The sequence below is a fragment of the Silurus aristotelis genome, assembly GCF_946808225.1.
Source record: "Silurus aristotelis genome assembly, chromosome: 4".
Taxonomy (NCBI): Eukaryota; Metazoa; Chordata; class Actinopteri; order Siluriformes; family Siluridae; genus Silurus; species Silurus aristotelis.
The window spans coordinates 6251626-6276451 of record NC_139577.1 but is presented as its reverse complement, the minus strand read 5'-3'; the positions used below and the strand labels follow the sequence as shown (position 1 = coordinate 6276451).

At 41.7% G+C, this 24826-nt stretch overlaps 3 protein-coding genes across 5 annotated transcripts; all 3 read right to left on the bottom strand.

The window, feature by feature from the left end:
• Window positions 1-594: 594 nt before the first annotated feature.
• LOC310724916 (interferon alpha-inducible protein 27-like protein 1) lies at window positions 595-4190 on the bottom strand. Of its 2 annotated transcripts, none has more exons than XM_083539358.1 (4): window positions 4160-4190; window positions 1557-1586; window positions 1296-1457; window positions 595-764 (listed from the first exon to the last, which is right to left on the bottom strand). In XM_083539358.1, exons 1-4 carry the CDS (start codon window positions 4167-4169, stop codon window positions 658-660), a joined length of 309 nt encoding a protein of 102 aa, XP_083395484.1. In that variant the 5' UTR covers window positions 4170-4190; the 3' UTR covers window positions 595-657. The 2 variants fall into 2 exon arrangements, with proteins under 2 accessions (XP_083395484.1, XP_083395483.1); XM_083539357.1 differs by lacking the exon at window positions 4160-4190 and adding an exon at window positions 1669-1818.
• Window positions 4191-11183: 6993 nt separating this feature from the next.
• On the bottom strand, window positions 11184-14779 carry LOC310725641 (interferon alpha-inducible protein 27-like protein 1). Of its 2 annotated transcripts, none has more exons than XM_083540637.1 (4): window positions 14749-14779; window positions 12145-12174; window positions 11884-12045; window positions 11184-11353 (listed from the first exon to the last, which is right to left on the bottom strand). In XM_083540637.1, the coding sequence occupies exons 1-4, from the start codon at window positions 14756-14758 to the stop codon at window positions 11247-11249; spliced, it is 309 nt and encodes a 102-aa protein (XP_083396763.1). In that variant the 5' UTR covers window positions 14759-14779; the 3' UTR covers window positions 11184-11246. The 2 variants fall into 2 exon arrangements, with proteins under 2 accessions (XP_083396763.1, XP_083396762.1); XM_083540636.1 differs by lacking the exon at window positions 14749-14779 and adding an exon at window positions 12257-12406.
• Window positions 14780-17828: 3049 nt separating this feature from the next.
• Window positions 17829-21266, bottom strand: marcksl1a (MARCKS-like 1a). The gene is made up of 2 exons (XM_083540542.1): window positions 20966-21266; window positions 17829-19123 (listed from the first exon to the last, which is right to left on the bottom strand). Exons 1-2 carry the CDS (start codon window positions 21032-21034, stop codon window positions 18545-18547), a joined length of 648 nt encoding a protein of 215 aa, XP_083396668.1. The 5' UTR covers window positions 21035-21266; the 3' UTR covers window positions 17829-18544.
• Between the last annotated feature and the right edge of the window lie 3560 nt (window positions 21267-24826).

Below are 24826 nucleotides of genomic sequence, written 5' to 3'. Positions count from 1 at the left end.
GGGTGTTCGTAATAAATACAAAATAATTTTGTCTCAAAATGAAGGACCTATCTTTAGAATTTTATGATATTTTCTTATCCTATCATGGATTGCATTTATAAACCTCAGGTGTATCTCCATGGCTCAAGAAGAATCGAAAAACAAGTACTGTGAGAAACCAGGAGACTTTACCCAATCTTTATGAGTGTTTATAAGCTTTAGAGCAGGTAAAGACCTCCAACATGGATTTGAAAGTAATACAGTGAGAGCAGGCAGGGAGTGAAACCTCCTAACTAATCATCCAACACTCTTAGCTGGCTAATGTCTGTATACTATATTGTATATTAGCCCTGCCTCTCACCTGACTTCTTTAAATAGACTCAACTGAATCATGATTTTCCTTCTTCCCTGTCTAGAATCGAAACCGAGAGTCCCTCAACCGGTTTAAATACTTTTAACCAAACAAAAGCTCTGACAATAGGAAATACAACACATACCACAAAATAGAGTTAAAAAGCATTTTATTTATTTTATACATATATTTAAAGTAGGAGGCTGACACAATGCGCTAACAAACGGAGTATATATATTTTTGTATATAATATATATGTTTTGTCATGTATGTGCAAACAAGCGTAAGGTCTTCAAGATCAGAATAAGTCGATGCACACAGACAAATTAAAAGAAGGATGAAACTGAAGAGACGAGCCACTGAGTCACTCCACCCACAGCAGCTCCTGAAGCCGCCAGGGCCGCCTGTCCTCCGACTGAAAGTCCAGCAGCACCTAAACACAAGAACGTCACCGCATTATATCATAAAAGCACCATGTGTATTTGTATGGAAGTTCTAACAGGCCATGCATTCTATTTTTTTTTTCCTGTCTTGTTTTCTCGTGATCTTGACATAAAAGTAGTTTTCCTCGCTTTCACGACTTATTTTTCTAGTGATCTCGACATAACTAAAAGGTTGGTTTTTAGTTATCACAACTTTATTTTCTTGTGATTTTGGCATCACAACACACGTCCGCTGCCACAAATGATAATGTTATTATCCATGATGTTGCGTTCATGCCTCTTAAACATGCTCTTATGCCAAATACATAGAAAAATAAAGTACTGATCAAGAGAAATGTTCTCGATAAAGCATCATGGATTATAACTATAAATATTTGTGGCACGTTTACACGTGGAGAATATTAAGTCGTGATCTCGAAAATACAACTTTTGTTATGTCGAGATCACGAGAAACTTAAATTACATATAATACATGGCCATTTAGGACTTTATTTGCCAATGAACTGTATTCCTGAAACTACCGATGGACTGCAGGACTGCAACGGCCCCTCCGGCGACTACGCCTCCACCGTTAGCAACAGCTGCTGCTGACATCATTGACGAAGCAACAGATCCTGCAGCGATCCCAGTGGCGGTGAAACCCAAAGCCGAAACCACGAAAGGAGCTGCTACCACAGTACCAACTTAAACACATGACAGTCCCAGAGAACATTCATTAACAACTCCATTCTGCACAGACAGCACTGTTACAATCATTACATCATTTGGCATAAAAAACCCACCTGCTCCGGCTCCAAGAGCTGCAATTGTGCCTGAAAAACAGAAAACAAGAAATGTAGAGATACATTCATTTTAATAGCAATAGGTAGCACAAAGAGCCAGTAAACTACTTACCCAAGTCCATTTTGTACACACAGAGTAGACAAACACATGCAAGTCTTTTTATAGACAGAAAGGTGGTGCTTTTCTGCTGAAACGAAACTGATCCAGAAATGAAACTACAACAATGACAGTGAGCTCTGTGGACTACAGCGTTGCAGTTTAGGGGTGTGGTTTTACTCATGATAAATACAAATACTTCAGTAAATGATATTGCAAAATATTGCAGTGATTGGGAAAGGGAAGAAGGATTACGAAAGCAGCATTGTTGTCTCTTTAGAAATCATGTGCACACAAAGATTACATGTCCCCTGCACCTTTTATAAAAAGTAAATTCGTCCCCCTCACTTTATTTAGTGGAGAGTTGTGTTTGCGACATGTTAAGGTTTTAATGGAGCAATGTATATAAATGCAGAGTGATTTAAAATTCAAGAGACAAGATAGTCTATACATGACGTTCACGTATCCATGGCAATAAGTCACTCACTTGTCACGTCATCATCACGCGCCCTGGTACTGTAGCTCGAGTCGCATCCGCGGTCCCGCGCGCGATCCAACATTCGGTTGCGATGAGCTCAAAGCTGCAAAAAAACTTTTTTTTTTTTTTTTACTTTACAAAAAAGTCAAGCAGTGTAAGTTGGCATGTGGTATCCGAATTGTGTTGCACAATGTTTAGTAGCTCTGCCTGTTGCTCGTGTTGAATAATTAGCAAGTTGTAAAGGATTATAAGGAAAAATAGCTGCTTCAAATAAGAATAAACAATGTTGAAGTGAGATTTTCCAGCATGTGTAACTCTGTGTGTCACGGTATGTACACGGAGAGACGAGGACGATAAATAGTAACATTAAAGATGCGATTTTAATAATAAGGAGCAGGTAAATCACACATACATACAACGTAGTAAAGACGATAACCGACAATGAGTGAAGACAGTGGTGATGAGAATAAATAGAGTGAACAGACAGGTAAAGACGGGAAACAAACATGGTGGATGACGGGGTGCAAAGGATGATGGGTAATGTAGTCCGGTGAATGAGGGTAGATGACGGGGAAATACTGCTGTATGTTTGTGTTCCGGGTTTCACACAGGACTCTATGCGTCCGTTCCGTTCGGACTCCACAATCTCGATATCAGCTACGCTTTTCCCCAGGCGCACCTCGAACTTTCTCAACCGAAGGACTGCCGTGTGTGTGAGTGTGTGTGCTTGTGTGTATCTCTCTCCCTCACTCCTGTCATTAAAACAGCTGCACTCCGGCTCCCGCCTCCTGTTTCACGCGCACCCTGACAGGTGGAGCTTTTCTGCTGAAACGAAACTGATCCAGAAATGAAACTACAACAATGACAGTGAGCTCTGTGGACTACAGCGTTGCAGTTTAGGGGTGTGGTTTTACTCATGATAAATACAAATACTTCCTCACTATTACAATCAGAAGGGCATAATACAATATTCCTGACAGATATTGCAGTGATTGGGAAAGGGAAGAAGGATTACGAAAGCAGCATTGTTGTCTCTTTAGAAATCATGTGCACACAACCAGGTCTTAGAAAGCTTTTAATTTGGTGAACCACTAATTAACCACCACAAGACTATGATAGGGACAAAATAATAATAACATTATGACAAATCATTGTCCTTGAAGTGAGACAGTCAATATAATTAGAGCAAGAATATCTCTAGATCAGGGGTCACCAACCTTTTTGAAACTGAGAACTACTTCTTGGGTACCGATTAATGTAAGGGGCTACCAGTTTGATACACACTTCTGAAATAAAGAATTTGCTTAATTTACCCTTTAATTAAATATTATTAATAATGAATGATATTCTTCATTTGAAAACACTGATTTCTCACAATAATTATTAACAATGATTTAACAAGGTAGGAAACAGATATATGCAGCTCACTAGTAAGTGGTGCTATGGCGAGCTATTTTTAGAAAAGGCCCTCAGGCGACTTATGTGGCCCTTGCGGGCGACCTGGTCACCATGTCGGTGACCCCTGATCTAGATGAATATTGTTTGTGCGCATAAGAGTGCGTTGAAGGTCTCAATAAAAATACAAGCAGATCAAAAGTTATTACTGTTAAAAGTATTAGTATCTAAAAGTTACTATTATTATTGTTAATAATGGCCCGACGATATGAAGCACTGATAGCACAAACTACAGATCCCATAATGCAGCGCTTCAGCCGCCTTGCCGAACGCTAAGCTACCTGGGAACATTCCAGCTTTAATCAAGTCGAGCTTCTGTTGATGTATTTAACCCTATTGTAAAGTTTAAGTTAATATTTTATAACAAAACAAATTTCTAATTTTGTTACCTAATGAAGGTATTCAGGCTGAAAAAACTCGCTTTATTCAATTTCTTCTGGTTTCTTGACACATCGATTTCAAGCTATTTTAGGTCATATTATTAATTAAATGTTTTTTTCTATTGATTACTATTAGATTTATTTTCCAAATTTTCCCTATTTTTTACATTTATGGTGGCGGTGAAATTCTTACCAAAGTCCATCTTGTACACACAGAGCAGACAAACACAAGTCTTACAAAAATGCAAGTCAAAAGTGCAAGTCTATTTATAGCTTTTCTGCCAGAAATAATTATACTAGAATAACTTGTATAATTGTATCGTTGTAGTCTGATTTATCTGCCATCATTTCACTACTGCTACACATTTGCACTTTTACCTAATAAGTATATTTTATATTTATATTTTATTTTACTTTAAATGTACTGTAAACAACTGCAACCTAACAATTTCTATGATTCTGATTGAGTCTGATTAAGTGTCTATATAACATATAAAGCATCAATATCAGGTACATTTGCACTACAGTCTAAATGGTAATTAAATATGTTATATAAATGTGTTGTTTTCTTTCTACGAGGAAGCTGTTTGACCATATATGGATATCTGGGGGCGTTTCTCTGTTTTTTTTTTTTGTGAATGAACGCGCCTGTGTGCTCGAGCACGCGGTTATGAGCGCTCATTAAGAATAGCTTTGCGCGCTTACTTGAAGGTATAGCAGTGCGTCTTAACGTTTTTTAGGGACTCAAGCAAAAATTGCTGCACCCTGCGTAAGCAAAATGGACTTCTCACTGTCAGGAGAACCACAGAAGGTCAGTCATGACCTCCATTATCCTATTCACTTTTTAGTTTCTTGACATACTTTCCTGTTGAATGAAGCGTGTCACGTGTCTTCACCTTGTTGCGAGTGAGCCAGTCCAAAAGTGCAGTGATGATGGACAGGGAATAGAGTGTATGCAGTGGTGCTTCTTTACTCATTCTCACACATTAGAATATATGACAGTAAAGAATGCAGAGAAACGAGAGCCATGACCTCAGACCCATTCTCCAACGATGGAGGACATCAGTGTTTGCAGGGTTCAGCATTTCTCAAGGGTGCAGCTATGCATAATATTGGCTATGCCAATAGATTTGTAGACTTCCTATAGTCCCATGCAACTTCTAGTGTCTTGTATTGGTGTTCTTGTACTGCACATTTGAGCTCAAAATATCACTCAGAAAGGATGGCCATACTTTTGCATATGACTGTAAATGGTTTAGTTTTGCCTACAAAGTCCTTTCTGTGTATTCCTGTGTATGTCCTATGATGAAGTGCACTATTTTTCTATAACGTGATATTCTTAGTATCCCAAAATGATTTGTTTATAATTTCAAAAAATGTATCACAAAATGCCTCTCCTTGAACTGCCACCTTAACGTGGTGGAGGGGTTTGAGTACTCGAATGACCCTAGGAGCTATGTTGTCCGGGGCTATATGCCCCTGGTAGGGTCTCCCAAGGCAAACAGGTCCTGGGCGACGGGTCAGACTAAGAGCGGTTCAAAACCCCTTATGAGAGATACTACATCAGGGACCGTGACGTCGCCCGGTATGGCGCAGCCGGGGCCCCACCCTGGAGCCAGGCCCGGGGTTGGGGCTCGTATGCGAGCGCCTGGTGGCCGGGCCTTCCCCCACAGGGTCCGGCCGGGCTCAGCCCGAAGGAGCGACGTGGGGCCGCCTTCCAGTGGGCTCACCACCTGCAGGAGGGACCGTAAGGGGCCGGTGCTAAGAGGATCGGGCAGCAGTCGAAGGTGGAGGCCTCGACAACCCGATCCCTGGACACGGGCGGGGAAGGAGCCTGAGATTGTGCGTGAGGTTGAGAGGTTCCGACAAGAGATAGTCGGGATCACCTCTACGCACGGCCTGGGCTCTGGAACCACACTCCTCGAGAGAGGATGGACTCTTTACAACTCTGGAGCTGCCCATGGTGAAAGGCGTCGGGCTGGTGTGGGTTTGCTTATAGCCCCCCAGCTCAGCCGCCATGTGTTGGAGTTTACCCCGGTGAACGAGAGGGTCGTTTCCCTGCGCCTACGGGTCGGGGATAGGTCTCTCACTGTCGTGTGTGCCTACGGGCCAAACGGCAGTATAGAGTACCCGGCCTTCTTGGGGTCTCTGGGAGGGGTGCTGGACAGTGCTCCGACTGGGGACTCCGTCGTTCTACTAGGAGACTTCAATGCACACGTGGGCAGCGACAGTGACACCTGGAGGGGCGTGATTGGGAGGAACGGCCCCCCTGATCTGAACCCGAGCGGTGTTCAGTTATTGGACTTCTGTGCTAGTTACAGTTTGTCCATAACGAACACCATGTTCAAGCATAAGGGTGTCCATCAGTACACGTGGCACCAGGACACCCTAGGCCGCAGGTCGATGATCGACTTTGTGGTTGTTTCATCTGACCTGCGGCCGTATGTCTTGGACACTCGGGTAAAGAGAGGGGCGGAGCTGTCAACTGATCACCACCTGGTGGTGAGTTGGATCCGATGGCGGGGGAGGAAGCTGGACAGACTCGGCAGACCCAAGCGTACTGTGAGGGTCTGCTGGGAACGTTTGGCCGAGCCTCCTGTCAGAGAGATCTTCAACTCCCACCTCCGGCAGAGCTTTGACCAGATCCCGAGGGAGGCCGGAGATATTGAGTCCGAGTGGACCATGTTCTCCACCTCCATTGTCGAAGCGGCCGCTCGGAGCTGTGGCAGTAAGGTCTCCGGTGCCTGTCGAGGCGGCAATCCCCGAACCCGGTGGTGGAAACCGGAAGTAAGGGATGCCGTCAAGCTGAAGAAGGAGTCCTACCTGGCCTGGTTGGCTTGTGGGACTCCTGAGGCAGCTGACGGGTACCGGCAGGCCAAGCGAACTGCAGCCCGGGTGGTTATCGAGGCAAAAACTCGGGCCTGGGAGGAGCTCGGTGAGGCCATGGAGAAGGACTATCGGCTGGCCTCGAAGAGATTCTGGCAAACCGTCCGGCGCCTCAGGAGGGGAAAGCAGTGCCCCACCAATGCTGTTTACAGTAGAGGTGGGGAGCTGTTGACCTCAACTGGGGATGTCGTTGGACGGTGGAAGGAATACTTCGAGGATCTCCTCAATCCCGCCGTCACGTCTTCCATTGAGGAAGCAGAGGCTGAGGGCTCAGAGGCGGACTCGTCCATCACCCAAGCTGAAGTCACCGAGGTAGTAAAGAAACTCCTCGGTGGCAGGGCACCGGGGGTGGATGAGATCCGCCCTGAGTACCTCAAGTCTCTGGATGTTGTGGGGCTGTCTTGGCTGACACGCCTCTGCAGCATCGCGTGGCGGTCGGGGACAGTGCCTCTGGAATGGCAGACCGGGGTGGTGGTCCCTCTTTTTAAGAAGGGGGACCGGAGGGTGTGTTCCAACTATAGGGGGATCACACTTCTCAGCCTACCTGGGAAAGTCTATGCCAGGGTACTGGAGAGGAGAATACGGCCGATAGTAGAACCTCGGATTCAGGAGGAACAATGTGGTTTTCGTCCAGGCCGTGGAACACTGGACCAGCTCTATACCCTCTACAGGGTGCTGGAGGGTTCATGGGAGTTTGCCCAACCAGTCCACATGTGCTTTGTGGATTTGGAAAAGGCATTCGACTGTGTCCCTCGCGGCGGCCTGTGGAGGGTGCTCCGGGAGTATGGGGTCGGGGGCCCTTTACTAAGGGCTGTCCGGTCCCTGTATGACCGAAGCAGGAGCTTGGTTCGCATTGCCGGCAGTAAGTCAGACTTGTTCCCGGTGCATGTTGGACTCCGGCAGGGCTGCCCTTTGTCACCGGTTCTGTTCATAATTTTTATGGACAGAATTTCTAGGCGCAGCCAGGGGTCGGAGGGTGTCCGGTTTGGTGACGACACGATTTCGTCTTTGCTCTTTGCAGATGATGTTGTCGTGTTGGCTTCATCAGACCAGGACCTTCAGCATGCACTGGGACGGTTTGCAGCCGAGTGTGAAGCGGCTGGGATGAGAATCAGCACCTCCAAATCCGAGGCCATGGTCCTCAGTCGGAAAAGGGTGGCTTGCCCACTTCAGGTTGGTGGGGAGTTCCTGCCGCAAGTGGAGGAGTTTAAGTATCTTGGGGTTTTGTTCACGAGTGAGGGAAGGGTGGAACGGGAGATTGACAGACGGATCGGTGCAGCTTCTGCAGTAATGCGGTCGATGTACCGGTCTGTCGTGGTGAAGAAGGAGCTGAGCCGCAAGGCGAAACTTTCGATTTACCGGTCAATCTACGTTCCTACTCTCACCTATGGTCATGAGCTCTGGGTCATGACCGAAAGGACAAGATCCCGGATACAGGCGGCCGAAATGTGCTTCCTCCGCAGGGTGGCTGGGCGATCCCTTAGAGATAGGGTGAGAAGCTTAGTCACTCGGGAGGAGCTCGGAGTAGATCCGCTGCTCCTCCACATCGAGAGGGGTCAGCTGAGGTGGCTCGGGCATCTGTTCCGGATGCCTCCTGGACGCCTTCCTGGGAAGGTGTTCCGGGCGCGTCCCACTGGGAGGAGACCCCGGGGAAGACCTAGGACACGCTGGAGAGACTATGTCTCCCGGCTGGCCTGGGAACGCCTTGGTGTCCCCCCGGAAGAGCTGGAAGAAGTGTCTAGGGAGAGGGAAGTCTGGGCATCTTTGCTTAGACTGCTGCCCCCGCGACCTGGCATCGGATAAGCGGGAGAAGATGGATGGATGGATGGTATCACAAAATGCAGTGCCATACCTTTGTGTGTGTGTGTGTGTGTGTGTGTGTGTGTGTGTGTGTGTGTGTGTGTGTGTGTGTGTTTTTGGTCCATTTAATCTTGTTAGTTATTTGACTTTAGTTAAAGAATCTGAGATTTTTACTAGTGGAACAGGTCCGACTCCTGATCTAGCCCTTGGGGGATAAGACTGAGGAGATATTTTTATTCATTCCCCAGCCCTTGCGTAAATGTCAAACATCTTGTTGCTACACGTACGATTACGCATTAAAAACATTAGAGCACCATTCGATTCAGCCTGTGATTTGCAGCTGCAGTACCGTCAGAGCTGCTGATACAGAAAAAGTTTCGACTCCTCCTGACCAATCAAATTTAAGAATTTGACAGCAGTGAAAGCAATGCATTGCCCAATCGACATAACCGAGGTGAAGGGTTGTATCATCAGACGGGGGCATCATCCATGCCTTTTTAGCAGACTTTCGACCTTGATGAAATTTCTTGAAAGATCTCCATTTAAATGATTCAACAATGATATTATATCAAATATTAAATTGATCAAATGGTAAATCCTGATAAATTTTTATAAATCACTTCAACTTAACATAAAAAAAAAAACTAAAAGATTTCAACGTGGCCTAATTACCACAGTTTCCCTGTTTATACAGCAGAAATTGATCCGATCCACATCGTCTATTTACGTTACAGCAATGTTGGGTTTCATCAGCTCAAAATATGCTTTTTATATAAAGAGATTCCAGGAAATTTCCTCTATTTATGAATGAGACCTTGTAGGTTCACAGCAAGCTAACTGCCATCATCTAACATGGCTTCCAACAGACCACATATACCCCAGCCCCCCCCCCCCCCCCCACGGTTATTACCAAGCTCATTGTTCTGCCTTTTGATAGTTCAACAATTTTGGGTTGCCATTTGATTTCACCCCTGTCCCTGTTTATGCAGTTTGAAGATTGCCTGACCTCTTTCTGTTCCATTACCATGTTTGCTTGTATTAATATATTAATACAAAACAAATTTCAAATGTTGTTACCTAATGAAGGTATTCAGGCTGAACAACCACCATATTGAACACAAGCAGAGAAAAGATAATAATGATCAGGTGTTCAGGAATGTCTGTTCTTAGTCATGTTTACATCGCGGACTTCCTTTGTCTCATTCATGTTACTTCCATACTTCTTGTTGCTTTCTGCCGTGCTTGTTGTTAGCTTCGTAAACTAGTCTACGTCTGTGGTGTGTGAGAGCAAAGAAATGATACACTAGTGTTAGATTGAAAAAGCTATGCAATGACAAGAAATAGTTTGATGGTTTGTAATAGATTAAAACTAAAACTAGATTAAAGTAACAAGCCTGGTTTAATAATATAGAAAGTAGACAGTACAGATATTTGTATTAAAAATTTAATGAGTAAAAGCAAAGTACTGATACCCGAAATATTTACTTAAGTACAGTAACAAAGTATTTGTACTTTGTTACGTCCCACCTCTGCCTGAGCAGAACCACATCACAGCAGCCGAAATCTGTGTTAATCCGTGCCCGTATTTGGTTTAAAGCAGAGATGCTCAAACTAGGCACAGACTTGGCCCTAAACTAGACCCAACTAAGCCCCAGACTGGGCCCCCAAACTAGGCCCAGACTTGGAAATTGTCTGCTGATTTGAATGAATTCTCTTCCCTGTCATTATGCAGAACAACATTCCTCAGCTTTCTCAAAATGTGGTAGGAAGAACATTTATGTTCGGCCCACTGCCCTTAATCAAGTATGAATTTTGGCTCATCGGAGAAAAAAGTGTTTGCATTTCTGGTTTTATGAGTATCTCAGTAATATGCAAAGAATGATTTTTGCCAACCAATGCTTTCTCTACTTGCTTGGCAAAGAATATTACATTTTAAAGGGTGTTCGTAATAAATACAAAATAATTTTGTCTCAAAATGAAGGACCTATCTTTAGAATTTTATGATATTTTCTTATCCTATCATGGATTGCATTTATAAACCTCAGGTGTATCTCCATGGCTCAAGAAGAATCGAAAAACAAGTACTGTGAGAAACCAGGAGACTTTACCCAATCTTTATGAGTGTTTATAAGCTTTAGAGCAGGTAAAGACCTCCAACATGGATTTGAAAGTAATACAGTGAGAGCAGGCAGGGAGTGAAACCTCCTAACTAATCATCCAACACTCTTAGCTGGCTAATGTCTGTATACTATATTGTATATTAGCCCTGCCTCTCACCTGACTTCTTTAAATAGACTCAACTGAATCATGATTTTCCTTCTTCCCTGTCTAGAATCGAAACCGAGAGTCCCTCAACCGGTTTAAATACTTTTAACCAAACAAAAGCTCTGACAATAGGAAATACAACACATACCACAAAATAGAGTTAAAAAGCATTTTATTTATTTTATACATATATTTAAAGTAGGAGGCTGACACAATGCGCTAACAAACGGAGTATATATATTTTTGTATATAATATATATGTTTTGTCATGTATGTGCAAACAAGCGTAAGGTCTTCAAGATCAGAATAAGTCGATGCACACAGACAAATTAAAAGAAGGATGAAACTGAAGAGACGAGCCACTGAGTCACTCCACCCACAGCAGCTCCTGAAGCCGCCAGGGCCGCCTGTCCTCCGACTGAAAGTCCAGCAGCACCTAAACACAAGAACGTCACCGCATTATATCATAAAAGCACCATGTGTATTTGTATGGAAGTTCTAACAGGCCATGCATTCTATTTTTTTTTCCTGTCTTGTTTTCTCGTGATCTTGACATAAAAGTAGTTTTCCTCGCTTTCACGACTTATTTTTCTAGTGATCTCGACATAACTAAAAGGTTGGTTTTTAGTTATCACAACTTTATTTTCTTGTGATTTTGGCATCACAACACACGTCCGCTGCCACAAATGATAATGTTATTATCCATGATGTTGCGTTCATGCCTCTTAAACATGCTCTTATGCCAAATACATAGAAAAATAAAGTACTGATCAAGAGAAATGTTCTCGATAAAGCATCATGGATTATAACTATAAATATTTGTGGCACGTTTACACGTGGAGAATATTAAGTCGTGATCTCGAAAATACAACTTTTGTTATGTCGAGATCACGAGAAACTTAAATTACATATAATACATGGCCATTTAGGACTTTATTTGCCAATGAACTGTATTCCTGAAACTACCGATGGACTGCAGGACTGCAACGGCCCCTCCGGCGACTACGCCTCCACCGTTAGCAACAGCTGCTGCTGACATCATTGACGAAGCAACAGATCCTGCAGCGATCCCAGTGGCGGTGAAACCCAAAGCCGAAACCACGAAAGGAGCTGCTACCACAGTACCAACTTAAACACATGACAGTCCCAGAGAACATTCATTAACAACTCCATTCTGCACAGACAGCACTGTTACAATCATTACATCATTTGGCATAAAAAACCCACCTGCTCCGGCTCCAAGAGCTGCAATTGTGCCTGAAAAACAGAAAACAAGAAATGTAGAGATACATTCATTTTAATAGCAATAGGTAGCACAAAGAGCCAGTAAACTACTTACCCAAGTCCATTTTGTACACACAGAGTAGACAAACACATGCAAGTCTTTTTATAGACAGAAAGGTGGTGCTTTTCTGCTGAAACGAAACTGATCCAGAAATGAAACTACAACAATGACAGTGAGCTCTGTGGACTACAGCGTTGCAGTTTAGGGGTGTGGTTTTACTCATGATAAATACAAATACTTCAGTAAATGATATTGCAAAATATTGCAGTGATTGGGAAAGGGAAGAAGGATTACGAAAGCAGCATTGTTGTCTCTTTAGAAATCATGTGCACACAAAGATTACATGTCCCCTGCACCTTTTATAAAAAGTAAATTCGTCCCCCTCACTTTATTTAGTGGAGAGTTGTGTTTGCGACATGTTAAGGTTTTAATGGAGCAATGTATATAAATGCAGAGTGATTTAAAATTCAAGAGAAAAGATAGTCTATACATGACGTTCACGTATCCATGGCAATAAGTCACTCACTTGTCACGTCATCATCACGCGCCCTGGTACTGTAGCTCGAGTCGCATCCGCGGTCCCGCGCGCGATCCAACATTCGGTTGCGATGAGCTCAAAGCTGCAAAAAAACTTTTTTTTTTTTTTTTTACTTTACAAAAAAGTCAAGCAGTGTAAGTTGGCATGTGGTATCCAAATTGTGTTGCACAATGTTTAGTAGCTCTGCCTGTTGCTCGTGTTGAATAATTAGCAAGTTGTAAAGGATTATAAGGAAAAATAGCTGCTTCAAATAAGAATAAACAATGTTGAAGTGAGATTTTCCAGCATGTGTAACTCTGTGTGTCACGGTATGTACACGGAGAGACGAGGACGATAAATAGTAACATTAAAGATGCGATTTTAATAATAAGGAGCAGGTAAATCACACATACATACAACGTAGTAAAGACGATAACCGACAATGAGTGAAGACAGTGGTGATGAGAATAAATAGAGTGAACAGACAGGTAAAGACGGGAAACAAACATGGTGGATGACGGGGTGCAAAGGATGATGGGTAATGTAGTCCGGTGAATGAGGGTAGATGACGGGGAAATACTGCTGTATGTTTGTGTTCCGGGTTTCACACAGGACTCTATGCGTCCGTTCCGTTCGGACTCCACAATCTCGATATCAGCTACGCTTTTCCCCAGGCGCACCTCGAACTTTCTCAACCGAAGGACTGCCGTGTGTGTGAGTGTGTGTGCTTGTGTGTATCTCTCTCCCTCACTCCTGTCATTAAAACAGCTGCACTCCGGCTCCCGCCTCCTGTTTCACGCGCACCCTGACAGGTGGAGCTTTTCTGCTGAAACGAAACTGATCCAGAAATGAAACTACAACAATGACAGTGAGCTCTGTGGACTACAGCGTTGCAGTTTAGGGGTGTGGTTTTACTCATGATAAATACAAATACTTCCTCACTATTACAATCAGAAGGGCATAATACAATATTCCTGACAGATATTGCAGTGATTGGGAAAGGGAAGAAGGATTACGAAAGCAGCATTGTTGTCTCTTTAGAAATCATGTGCACACAACCAGGTCTTAGAAAGCTTTTAATTTGGTGAACCACTAATTAACCACCACAAGACTATGATAGGGACAAAATAATAATAACATTATGACAAATCATTGTCCTTGAAGTGAGACAGTCAATATAATTAGAGCAAGAATATCTCTAGATCAGGGGTCACCAACCTTTTTGAAACTGAGAACTACTTCTTGGGTACCGATTAATGTAAGGGGCTACCAGTTTGATACACACTTCTGAAATAAAGAATTTGCTTAATTTACCCTTTAATTAAATATTATTAATAATGAATGATATTCTTCATTTGAAAACACTGATTTCTCACAATAATTATTAACAATGATTTAACAAGGTAGGAAACAGATATATGCAGCTCACTAGTAAGTGGTGCTATGGCGAGCTATTTTTAGAAAAGGCCCTCAGGCGACTTATGTGGCCCTTGCGGGCGACCTGGTCACCATGTCGGTGACCCCTGATCTAGATGAATATTGTTTGTGCGCATAAGAGTGCGTTGAAGGTCTCAATAAAAATACAAGCAGATCAAAAGTTATTACTGTTAAAAGTATTAGTATCTAAAAGTTACTATTATTATTGTTAATAATGGCCCGACGATATGAAGCACTGATAGCACAAACTACAGATCCCATAATGCAGCGCTTCAGCCGCCTTGCCGAACGCTAAGCTACCTGGGAACATTCCAGCTTTAATCAAGTCGAGCTTCTGTTGATGTATTTAACCCTATTGTAAAGTTTAAGTTAATATTTTATAACAAAACAAATTTCTAATTTTGTTACCTAATGAAGGTATTCAGGCTGAAAAAACTCGCTTTATTCAATTTCTTCTGGTTTCTTGACACATCGATTTCAAGCTATTTTAGGTCATATTATTAATTAAATGTTTTTTTCTATTGATTACTATTAGATTTATTTTCCAAATTTTCCCTATTTTTTACATTTATGGTGGCGGTGAAATTCTTACCAAAGTCCATCTTGTACACACAGAGCAGACAAACACAAGTCTTACAAAAATGCAAGTCAAAAGTGCAAGTCTATTTATAGCTTTTCTGCCAGAAATAATTATACTAGAATAACTTGTATAATTGTATCGTTGTAGTCTGATTTATCTGCCATCATTTCACTACTGCTACACATTTGCACTTTTACCTAATAAGTATATTTTATATTTATATTTTATTTTACTTTAAATGTACTGTAAACAACTGCAACCTAACAATTTCTATGATTCTGATTGAGTCTGATTAAGTGTCTATATAACATATAAAGCATCAATATCAGGTACATTTGCACTACAGTCTAAATGGTAATTAAATATGTTATATAAATGTGTTGTTTTCTTTCTACGAGGAAGCTGTTTGACCATATATGGATATCTGGGGGCGTTTCTCTGTTTTTTTTTTTTTGTGAATGAACGCGCCTGTGTGCTCGAGCACGCGGTTATGAGCGCTCATTAAGAATAGCTTTGCGCGCTTACTTGAAGGTATAGCAGTGCGTCTTAACGTTTTTTAGGGACTCAAGCAAAAATTGCTGCACCCTGCGTAAGCAAAATGGACTTCTCACTGTCAGGAGAACCACAGAAGGTCAGTCATGACCTCCATTATCCTATTCACTTTTTAGTTTCTTGACATACTTTCCTGTTGAATGAAGCGTGTCACGTGTCTTCACCTTGTTGCGAGTGAGCCAGTCCAAAAGTGCAGTGATGATGGACAGGGAATAGAGTGTATGCAGTGGTGCTTCTTTACTCATTCTCACACATTAGAATATATGACAGTAAAGAATGCAGAGAAACGAGAGCCATGACCTCAGACCCATTCTCCAACGATGGAGGACATCAGTGTTTGCAGGGTTCAGCATTTCTCAAGGGTGCAGCTATGCATAATATTGGCTATGCCAATAGATTTGTAGACTTCCTATAGTCCCATGCAACTTCTAGTGTCTTGTATTGGTGTTCTTGTACTGCACATTTGAGCTCAAAATATCACTCAGAAAGGATGGCCATACTTTTGCATATGACTGTAAATGGTTTAGTTTTGCCTACAAAGTCCTTTCTGTGTATTCCTGTGTATGTCCTATGATGAAGTGCACTATTTTTCTATAACGTGATATTCTTCCTATCCCAAAATGATTTGTTTATAATTTCAAAAAATGTATCACAAAATGCAGTGCCATACCTTTGTGTGTGTGTGTGTGTGTGTGTGTGTGTGTGTGTGTGTGTGTGTTTTTGGTCCATTTAATCTTGTTAGTTATTTGACTTTAGTTAAAGAATCTGAGATTTTTACTAGTGGAACAGGTCCGACTCCTGATCTAGCCCTTGGGGGATAAGACTGAGGAGATATTTTTATTCATTCCCCAGCCCTTGCGTAAATGTCAAACATCTTGTTGCTACACGTACGATTACGCATTAAAAACATTAGAGCACCATTCGATTCAGCCTGTGATTTGCAGCTGCAGTACCGTCAGAGCTGCTGATACAGAAAAAGTTTCGACTCCTCCTGACCAATCAAATTTAAGAATTTGACAGCAGTGAAAGCAATGCTTAGCCCAATCGACATAACCGAGGTGAAGGGTTGTATCATCAGACGGGGGCATCATCCATGCCTTTTTAGCAGACTTTCGACCTTGATGAAATTTCTTGAAAGATCTCCATTTAAATGATTCAACAATGATATTATATCAAATATTAAATTGATCAAATGGTAAATCCTGATAAATTTTTATAAATCACTTCAACTTAACATAAAAAAAAAACCTAAAAGATTTCAACGTGGCCTAATTACCACAGTTTCCCTGTTTATACAGCAGAAATTGATCCGATCCACATCGTCTATTTACGTTACAGCAATGTTGGGTTTCATCAGCTCAAAATATGCTTTTTATATAAAGAGATTCCAGGAAATTTCCTCTATTTATGAATGAGACCTTGTAGGTTCACAGCAAGCTAACTGCCATCATCTAACATGGCTTCCAATAGACCACATATACCCCAGCCCCCCCCCACGGTTATTACCAAGCTCATTGTTCTGCCTTTTGATAGTTCAACAATTTTGGGTTGCCATTTGATTTCACCCCTGTCCCTGTTTATGCAGTTTGAAGATTGCCTGACCTCTTTCTGTTCCATTACCATGTGTTTGCTGCCAGGTTAATATAGAAAGTGTCTATCTGCATTTGCATCCCTTCAGTCCTTGTGCTGTCTGACATTATTGAGTTGCAGGTGTTTCAGTCAGGGAGGTTACGTTTCACTTCATAAAAACCCCTCACAGTTCTCACCTTGGCTTGAGTGAATCTTCCCACCTGGATGCAATACCGGTTGTGTCCATATTTATCCCAGGACTCTCATTTAAAATCTGCTCATCCTGTAAACACATCTTTCATCTCAGCTCTGGGGAAGTGGAGGGTCAGTGGTTAAGACGATGGATGTCTGATCAGAAGGTTGCGAGTTCAAGCACCAGCTAGCTAGTACCACCACCTTGATCAGGTCTATTAATAGGAAAAACGCATGTCTTTCTGGATAAACGCTTCTCATAAATGCTGCAAAATGATGTAGATGATATAAGAAAAATTGGTCTTCGGATAGTAGAGTTCTTAATTTTAGTGTAACTAGCTTCATATGCAAACCTTTTTTTTTTTTTTTTTATAATTATTTTTTTTAATGAATAAAATAAAATCCTAAACCATATGTATGCACATATTTTCCCATTATTTAGTATTTAGTTATTGGAAAATAATTTTTCAGGTTAATAATTTTTTTAATAATAAAATGGGAGAAATCCTGCTGATATCCACAATAAACTGTAACTATTAAAAATGTGCTTTGTGCATTTACTATTCGGTAACAAATGATTTAATCTACAGATGTGCTCTGATTTTGATTTGCTGTGTTGGTTTTTTTTGTTTTTTTTTAAGAAAATATCTTTAAATTATATAGGTATCAGTAATAAAATTATACAATTAAAATCTTGTTTATGTTTCTAAAATATGGCTCCAAGCAAAAACAAGACAAAAAATTACATTAAAAAAATTACAAAAAAAAGCAAAAAAATGAACGAGGAGAGTTGACATTTATTTGTCCTTGATTTTACAATAAAACCATTAACGTTTGAAAATGTTAGCAAAAAAAAAAAAAAAAAAAAAAAAGACAAATTATATACAGATGAACAAACAAAAAAAAAATCTGATAAAAGCAGTGGTTTTTTGCACACCCTCATACCGTTCATCAGAAACCAGTCTAAACCTAAACCACTCCGTCCAAAGTCTCTGTACTAAATACTTGCATGTATTTTCAGGGGTAGGAGAAAAAAAATGGAGGAACGTAGATCTAAAAAACAAACAAACAACAAACAAATACACGCTATTTCAAGAGGCTTCACATTGTCCTTTAACCGTCAGTGACGATTCGTCAATTTGCTCGCCTGCCACCGGCATATGAGACCGTTATGCATGATACGTTTTTATTTACTGGAAAATATTCCAATTTGTTTTCGAGAATCCGTTTCTCCGCCGCAGTCCCGATCCTCCTGTCCACAACACAAGAGGAGCAAATGAACGCGGGAAACTTTGCTTGAATCTTGTTTTTTCTTTGTTGGCTCGTCTTTCTCTGTAGTGACACCGCTTGTAACTTGAATGAAATTTCATTGATGTGGCTCAAGTCTCTTATATATACTTTATATATTTCAATCTTTAAAAAAAAAATTATAAAAGGAAAAGAATAAAAAGAAAGGAATGAGGGGAAAAAAAAAAATCAGTCCGATCGCAGTAGGTTACTCCGAGGCTGGTGTGGGCTCAGCAGGCGCAGCCTCAGGTGTGGCCTCGGGTGTGGCCTCGGGCTCAGCAGGGGTGGAAGCAGGAGCCTCCTCGGTTTTGGTGCTCTCCTCTGTGGGTGTAGCTTCTGCTACAGGGGCTGGCTCTTCTGCCTTAGGCTCCTCCTCCGCAGCCTCCGGAGCAGGTGCTGCCTCTACCTCTGCCTCAGCAGCTGCCTCGTTGGTCTCAGCAGCTGGCTCTTCCTCTTTGGTTTCCGTGGGGGCGTGGCCGTTTTCCTCAGGCGCCGCAGCCGCCGCTTCCTCTGCTGGTTCCTCGGTGGGCTTCTTGTTCTTTTTCAGCGAGAGACCCTTGAACTTGAACGAATTCTTCAAGGAGAACTTCTTTTTCTTCTTGGTCTCTTTGGGTGCCTCGGACTCCTCAGCCTTGGCACTGGTCCCTTCGCCGTCCGCGGCCTCGATGGCATCGTCGGCCTCCGCCGTGTCTTTGACCGTCTCTGCGGTCCCGTTTCCGTCGGTCACCGCTGCCTCTCCCTCGGGTTTGGCTGAGACGTCACCGTTGGTTTTGACATGGCCGTTCTCCTAGAAAAGAAATCCGAGAAGAGTAATTAGATACTTTTCAATGTTTGTCTGGGGCTCAAACATTCCACATGCTCTAAGTATTAACCATCATGGCAACTGCATAAATAAATGTACATCACAAATAACTCGTCGGTACACTGATGTATATCCACGTGTACGGCCCCCATCTTATGTCATAAAGGCACGTCCAACACATCAGTGGACGATATTAGACAGTACCCCAGACCTCACGCCACCAAACCAACATTTAAGCAATTACAAGTAACTGGATTAGACTAACAAAATAAGACTAACAAACAATGATGCTGACAAATAACAGCAGCACCAAGTTGCACCCAATTATAAGACCATGACCAGATTAGGGTGTGTGTGTGTGTGTGTGAGGTGATCTGCTTTCTGCAGACATATTTTGTAACCTCTCTTTAAATGGCCAGCACGAATGTTGAAATACGGCAATGAAATGCAAGCGCACACACTCCTGTACCCAAACCCTGACCAATCAACAGCTCGTGCGCGCAACTGCAGAAAGTAGTAGTAATCGTGTGTATTTTAATCCTGAACAGCAGGAGGCGCTGTTTCGCGTGCTTCAGACTTGTTCGTCCGATTTCGAACGTGCAATGCTCAAGTCTACCACGAGGCGCCGCTGTCGCTCCACGGAACAGCACGTCGGCCATTAAAACGTGACAAAACAACAAGGGGCGCGTCCCAAACGGATCGTTTAGCGGCTCCACGTCAAGAATTTTTTTTTTTTACGGAGAATCCATTGTTTGTAGCGCTACGTAGTGCACGTAGAGAGGGAGCAGTGGGGGCGTTTGGGATGTGGACGTCTGGAGATGTGAACGCGCAATGGTTTAATAACGTGGGTAAATGATAAAGCGTGTGTATATGTGAAAATATATACGTTTGTATATGGCATTAAATACCAATAATAATATGAATAATACTAATAATAAATCTTATTAAATGATATTCGTATATTATGATTAAAAAATTTGTAATGTGTTTTATAAAAAAAAAATGTTTTTTACGAGATCAACTCTGAAATGGTTCCTCACACCCGTAGGCTGCTCGGGGTATCAACCTGATGCCCCACCACCGCGGGGCACTCTGTACTCAACACCCACCATTTGGGACTGAACCCAAACCAAAGCGGCATCAATCTGCCTCCCTAAACCCGAACACGAGCGAGATGTGTGGTGGTGAGGATGATGATGATGATGATGATCATGATGATGATGAGCGTCGTGGTCTGTTCCCGCAGCAGTCTTTCGGTGCGCGCTTTTGTTTCGCAGCGCAAAAAAAAGGACCTCATTTGCATCCTTTGCGCTCTTTTGTTCCAAAAGCACCCCGCAGAGCACCATCATCTCGGCCCCATCGCCTGGTCCACAATCACTAACCTGTGCAGATATTCACCACATCCATTCCAATAGGTTTCTACACATATTTCAGTGCACTTTTTTTTTCATTCTTGTCGGAAAAAAGATACCCAGGATGTTTGGGGTGAACAACCAGACCTTAGATGCTCTAGATTTATTTATTTATTAGGATAAGAAAGGAAAAAGATGACGTGGGTGGGCGTGAAAAAGTTAAATTTGCGGTGGGGGGTAAGAAATTAATTAAAACCCGATACCAGGGTCCGAACGAGCGAACGCGCGCGCGCGCGCGCACACACACACACACACACACACAGAGACAGACAGACGCGTACACGCTCAACACTGATGGATTTGAAACCCCATTCCCGAATATAAAAGAAAGGAAGGAAACCAGGGTGCGAGGATGAGAGGCGTACAGGGAGGTACGGGGATGTTTAGGAGCCCCACTTGGACGCAGAGCGGTTACCTGGCCGTTGGATTTCGCGGCTGCGCTCTCAGCCTCGGCAGCTCCACCCTTAGACAATTGGGCTCCCATCTTCACTCCAAAACCAGAACTGTAGCCGACCAAGAATAAAAATAAAGATGATCAGTGCTGGAAAAAAGTAAAAAAAAAAAAAATACAAGAGCCGAAAGGTCTCCGCTGAGTTTTGTTCCCTTTTTTAAAAAAAAAAAGTGTGAAAAGCTCTCAGTATCACATCCGCTCCTGCGTCTCCACCAAGGCGATCTGAAGCTACCCGAGATGTCGACGCGTGTATTAGCGCTGCTCAAATATTGCGCGAAGCCCCGCCCACCCTGGGCGTGGTAAAGCGCGAGGGGCGTGTACCCGCCTCTGAAATCTACTGGGCTACGTGCCAGATGGTTTAGAAGATTTGGGTTCTGTTCTGGGTGCTAGTACCCTTGGTTCTTAAAACAAAAAGAGAAGAAAGAAAAGAAAATAGTATTTAAAGGTTCTAGCTTTGAGTGAGGAACTGTAGGTTCTTAGTGTTTCCTCCCAGCAGTTCTGTTATTATTGTCTTTAATTCTTCATTGTTGTTATTTCTTTCTTAAATTTTTAAGTATAAAAACCCAATAAAATGGTTGCGTTTTGGGTTCCTATGGTTCTAAAAGGTAGAACCGTGGTAGAACTTAAGTTTAGGGGAAACGGTTAACCGTTCTTTAAAATGCAACAGAAGAACACACGAAATTCTTAATGGAAATGAATTTCCACGAGCATGGCATTAAAACAATAAAAATAATAACCTGAAAAACCCAACAAAATATTTTGTGATTCTAAAGTTTTTGCATACTGAAGGGGATCTGCTTTAAACCTGGACACTGTTATATGTAAACCTTTTCGGAAGGCATTACTAATGTAATTCAACCAATTATAATATTAATATTTATAATATTTATCAATACAATTTAGTTTGTGCAGTTAAGTTTTCCAAAAGGGTTTTACATTGAATGGAGAAACTGTTTATTCCTTTCAATAGTATTTCCTGCCAGTGGTGGATCAGTAAATAGTCTCTGGTTTGTTGATCAGAAGGTCAGCAGTTCAAGCCCCAGCCATGTTGGGCCCTCAAGGCCCTTAAACCTCTGTGCTTCAGGGGCATTGATTCAGGGCTGACCATGTGTGTTGACCCCAGCTTCCTCACAAGCTGGAATCTGCAAAAAAAAAAAACCTTTCCTGTAATGTATAATCTGATATCTCTATATGATTACACCTTTAAATATCTTTTCATGATGGACAAACTGACAAAGACTTGAATGCTATCAACCAATTTTATTTGATAAGTTAGCTATTTTTTTCCAGAAATATATACTCCACATTGGATAATGGATAAAAGTTTTCAGTTTTATTCCTTTAAAGGTTCTTCAAAGAGACACCAAGAGAACAAAATCTCATGTACAGTTTATTGTATTGTTCTCAGGGTCTTATGGTTTGGGCTTACAGGAGCAGATTTGGGATTGATCATGTGCTAAAAATTTACAATGAAACTTCAGCCACTGAATAAATCAATCAATCAATCAACTGATTTCAAAAAGCAAAAAACAAACAAAAAAAACTTTTTGTAGTATAACGGTGTAACTTACAAGCGCATCAGCATTTAGTATAGATTGGGGTGTTCCTTTAGACTTGTGCATCAATGCTGAATCAATAGTGCTAAATGCTTCCTTTTATACCTCAAACATCTTTTTCTGTATTTAGTGTAAATTAAATAAACTGCAGGACACAGTTAATCAAGCTCAGTCACAGTGTCCCATTTTCTGTAGCCTAGATGTGTTTCATGTATTATAAAAGTAAGTATTTATCTTGAAGAAAACAGTGATGCAACAATGTATTCTGTGAGGCCTGAATTCCAGGGACTTGTGTGACCACGTAATGAGCATGGAATGATGCCAGAAGCACCAGGAACAGAATTGACAAAAGAATTTGAAATGTTATCCGAACTGTTAAAGGGTTACGATAAGAGGACGGGGCTAATCCATCGTTGCACTTCATCACAATTGCTTCTAAAAGCTGTTTGAAAAGTCCACCAAACAAGGATGAAGTACTGTAAACAGCAAGCGCACGTTGCAATGTGAAAATGCTGGAGGTTTTGTTTTGTTTTCATTTTGTTCAGAGCGTTCCTAAGGAAGTTTAGACACACTCGCATTGTCTCGGCTAAGATTTATTTGTAAGCATGATTTCAAAATGGCGACTTGTGTAAAGAATAGCAGTGGTTTTCCAAATTTCAATAGTCTAAACACACAACTATGAGTTTATCTGTCCCATTTTCTCAGTTCTCGGTGGAAATCCATTCAAAACTATGTGCAATATGTTAAAAAAAAAAGTGAAGAAAAAAATCGCTACTCCTCTGTTGATTGATTTAAACTAATTTGAAGTGGTGAACTCATTTTACACTTGACTGTGATGTGTTAATTGTTCGGAAACGGTTTTGAGACACATGAATTTTCCTTTTGTTTCTGTGCAACAAACTCAGTGAAAGGCAAAAACATACAAGAATTTGGACGGTGAATGACTGGAAGAAAGTTCTGTGAACAGATGAGTACAAATCGGTCACTTGTGGCTCTAACAGAAGAACTTGTGTAAGAAGGAGAACAGGATAGAAGATGTAAGCAGACTGTCTAATGGTTAAGGACTAAATTCCGAAGACTTGTTCCAATGAAAATAAAGTGGAACATCTGGATATTTGTTTGGTTAAAGGAAAGCATCATACCATCGTATGAACTAGTTTGTTATGCATGCGTGTCTTAAACTTTTGACAGGCACTGTACAATGATCTATTGTAAGGGGACCCTTTTTTTGATTTTCCCCAAGTGAAGTTTGATAATTACTTACATTTAGCTTAACACCACTATATTGCCAGGACACACCATGTGTAAAGGCTTTCATCATCCTAAACAGTTAAGCGGTCATCTTTTCCTGCCTGTATTCCACTTACCTCCTGATAACCTCAACTCACAATAAGTACACCTTCCAAGAGATCTACACTCTAGACCTTGCCAGATGTCAAAAAAGAAGGACGAGATCCGGCCTGCCAACCCGAACATGTTTCCATTGTGGGAACTGTGCCAAAGGGTTTACAAAAGACAGGTTTTAAACATACGATGGGAGCACAGAGCTGCTTCCTGGCCCCCGGTTTTGTGGATTATTGTGTATTTAGAACGAAATGTGTCGGAAAATCCATGACATGTAGAGACAAGGCGCAGACCCGCAGGGCTGTCGCAGATTGCAGTTAGATAAACGAAGCCAAACCACTGTGTCAGAACCCAGAGCCCTGCCTTGCTGACAAAAAGGATACCAATGACTAAAGACGTTTCTGTGGCATCTGGTCAGTTATGTAGGGAATGTTTGGCTAAAGTATAGAAATTCTTCACTCATTTAAAAGTGCAACTGGTCAGCTTTCTGGTATGAACTTTAAAATCGAAAGTATGTACCCACATAGTATGAAAAAAAACAAGAAAATGGAATGTGGAAAAGCCATTATCTAAAGCTGGTGGAAAAAAAAGTTTGTAGTCTCTGATCAATAAATCTTAATTTAATATTAAATCCTAGCCAAAGATCATTTGAACAGTTGACTGAATTTGCCTCATTCTATCGCTATAGTTAAATGTTGCTAGCACTAGCGAGGTTTTGAGCTTATTTTGGCAGCTGGTTTATATTAGACAAGGAAAATAAACCTAGCTAAAGAACCTCTATGCCGGATTTAATTGAATAAATGTTTTATTCTATTATCTCAAGAACAATCTGATTTGAGTCACATAAACCACCACCTTATCTTCTTCTAATCTTCTTCTTCTAAACTTTACTTATGAATGATTGATTTTCCTGCAAATGATCACA

Bases quoted from the DNA above. Each gene is read 5' to 3' on its own strand.
- LOC310724916 (XM_083539358.1), bottom strand. The intron at 1,458-1,556 runs GTGGGTTTTTTA...CATGTGTTTAAG, and splicing joins AGCTCTTGGAGCCGGAGCAG to TTGGTACTGTGGTAGCAGCT. The intron at 765-1,295 runs GTAGTTTCAGGA...TCTTGTGTTTAG, and splicing joins TGCAGTCCTGCAGTCCATCG to GTGCTGCTGGACTTTCAGTC.
- LOC310725641 (XM_083540637.1), bottom strand. The intron at 12,046-12,144 runs GTGGGTTTTTTA...CATGTGTTTAAG, and splicing joins AGCTCTTGGAGCCGGAGCAG to TTGGTACTGTGGTAGCAGCT. The intron at 11,354-11,883 runs GTAGTTTCAGGA...TCTTGTGTTTAG, and splicing joins TGCAGTCCTGCAGTCCATCG to GTGCTGCTGGACTTTCAGTC.
- marcksl1a (XM_083540542.1), bottom strand. From the start codon at position 21,034: ATGGGAGCCCAATTGTCTAAGGGTGGAGCTGCCGAGGCTGAGAGCGCA. The intron at 19,124-20,965 runs GTAACCGCTCTG...TTTCTTTTCTAG, and splicing joins CCGCGAAATCCAACGGCCAG to GAGAACGGCCATGTCAAAAC.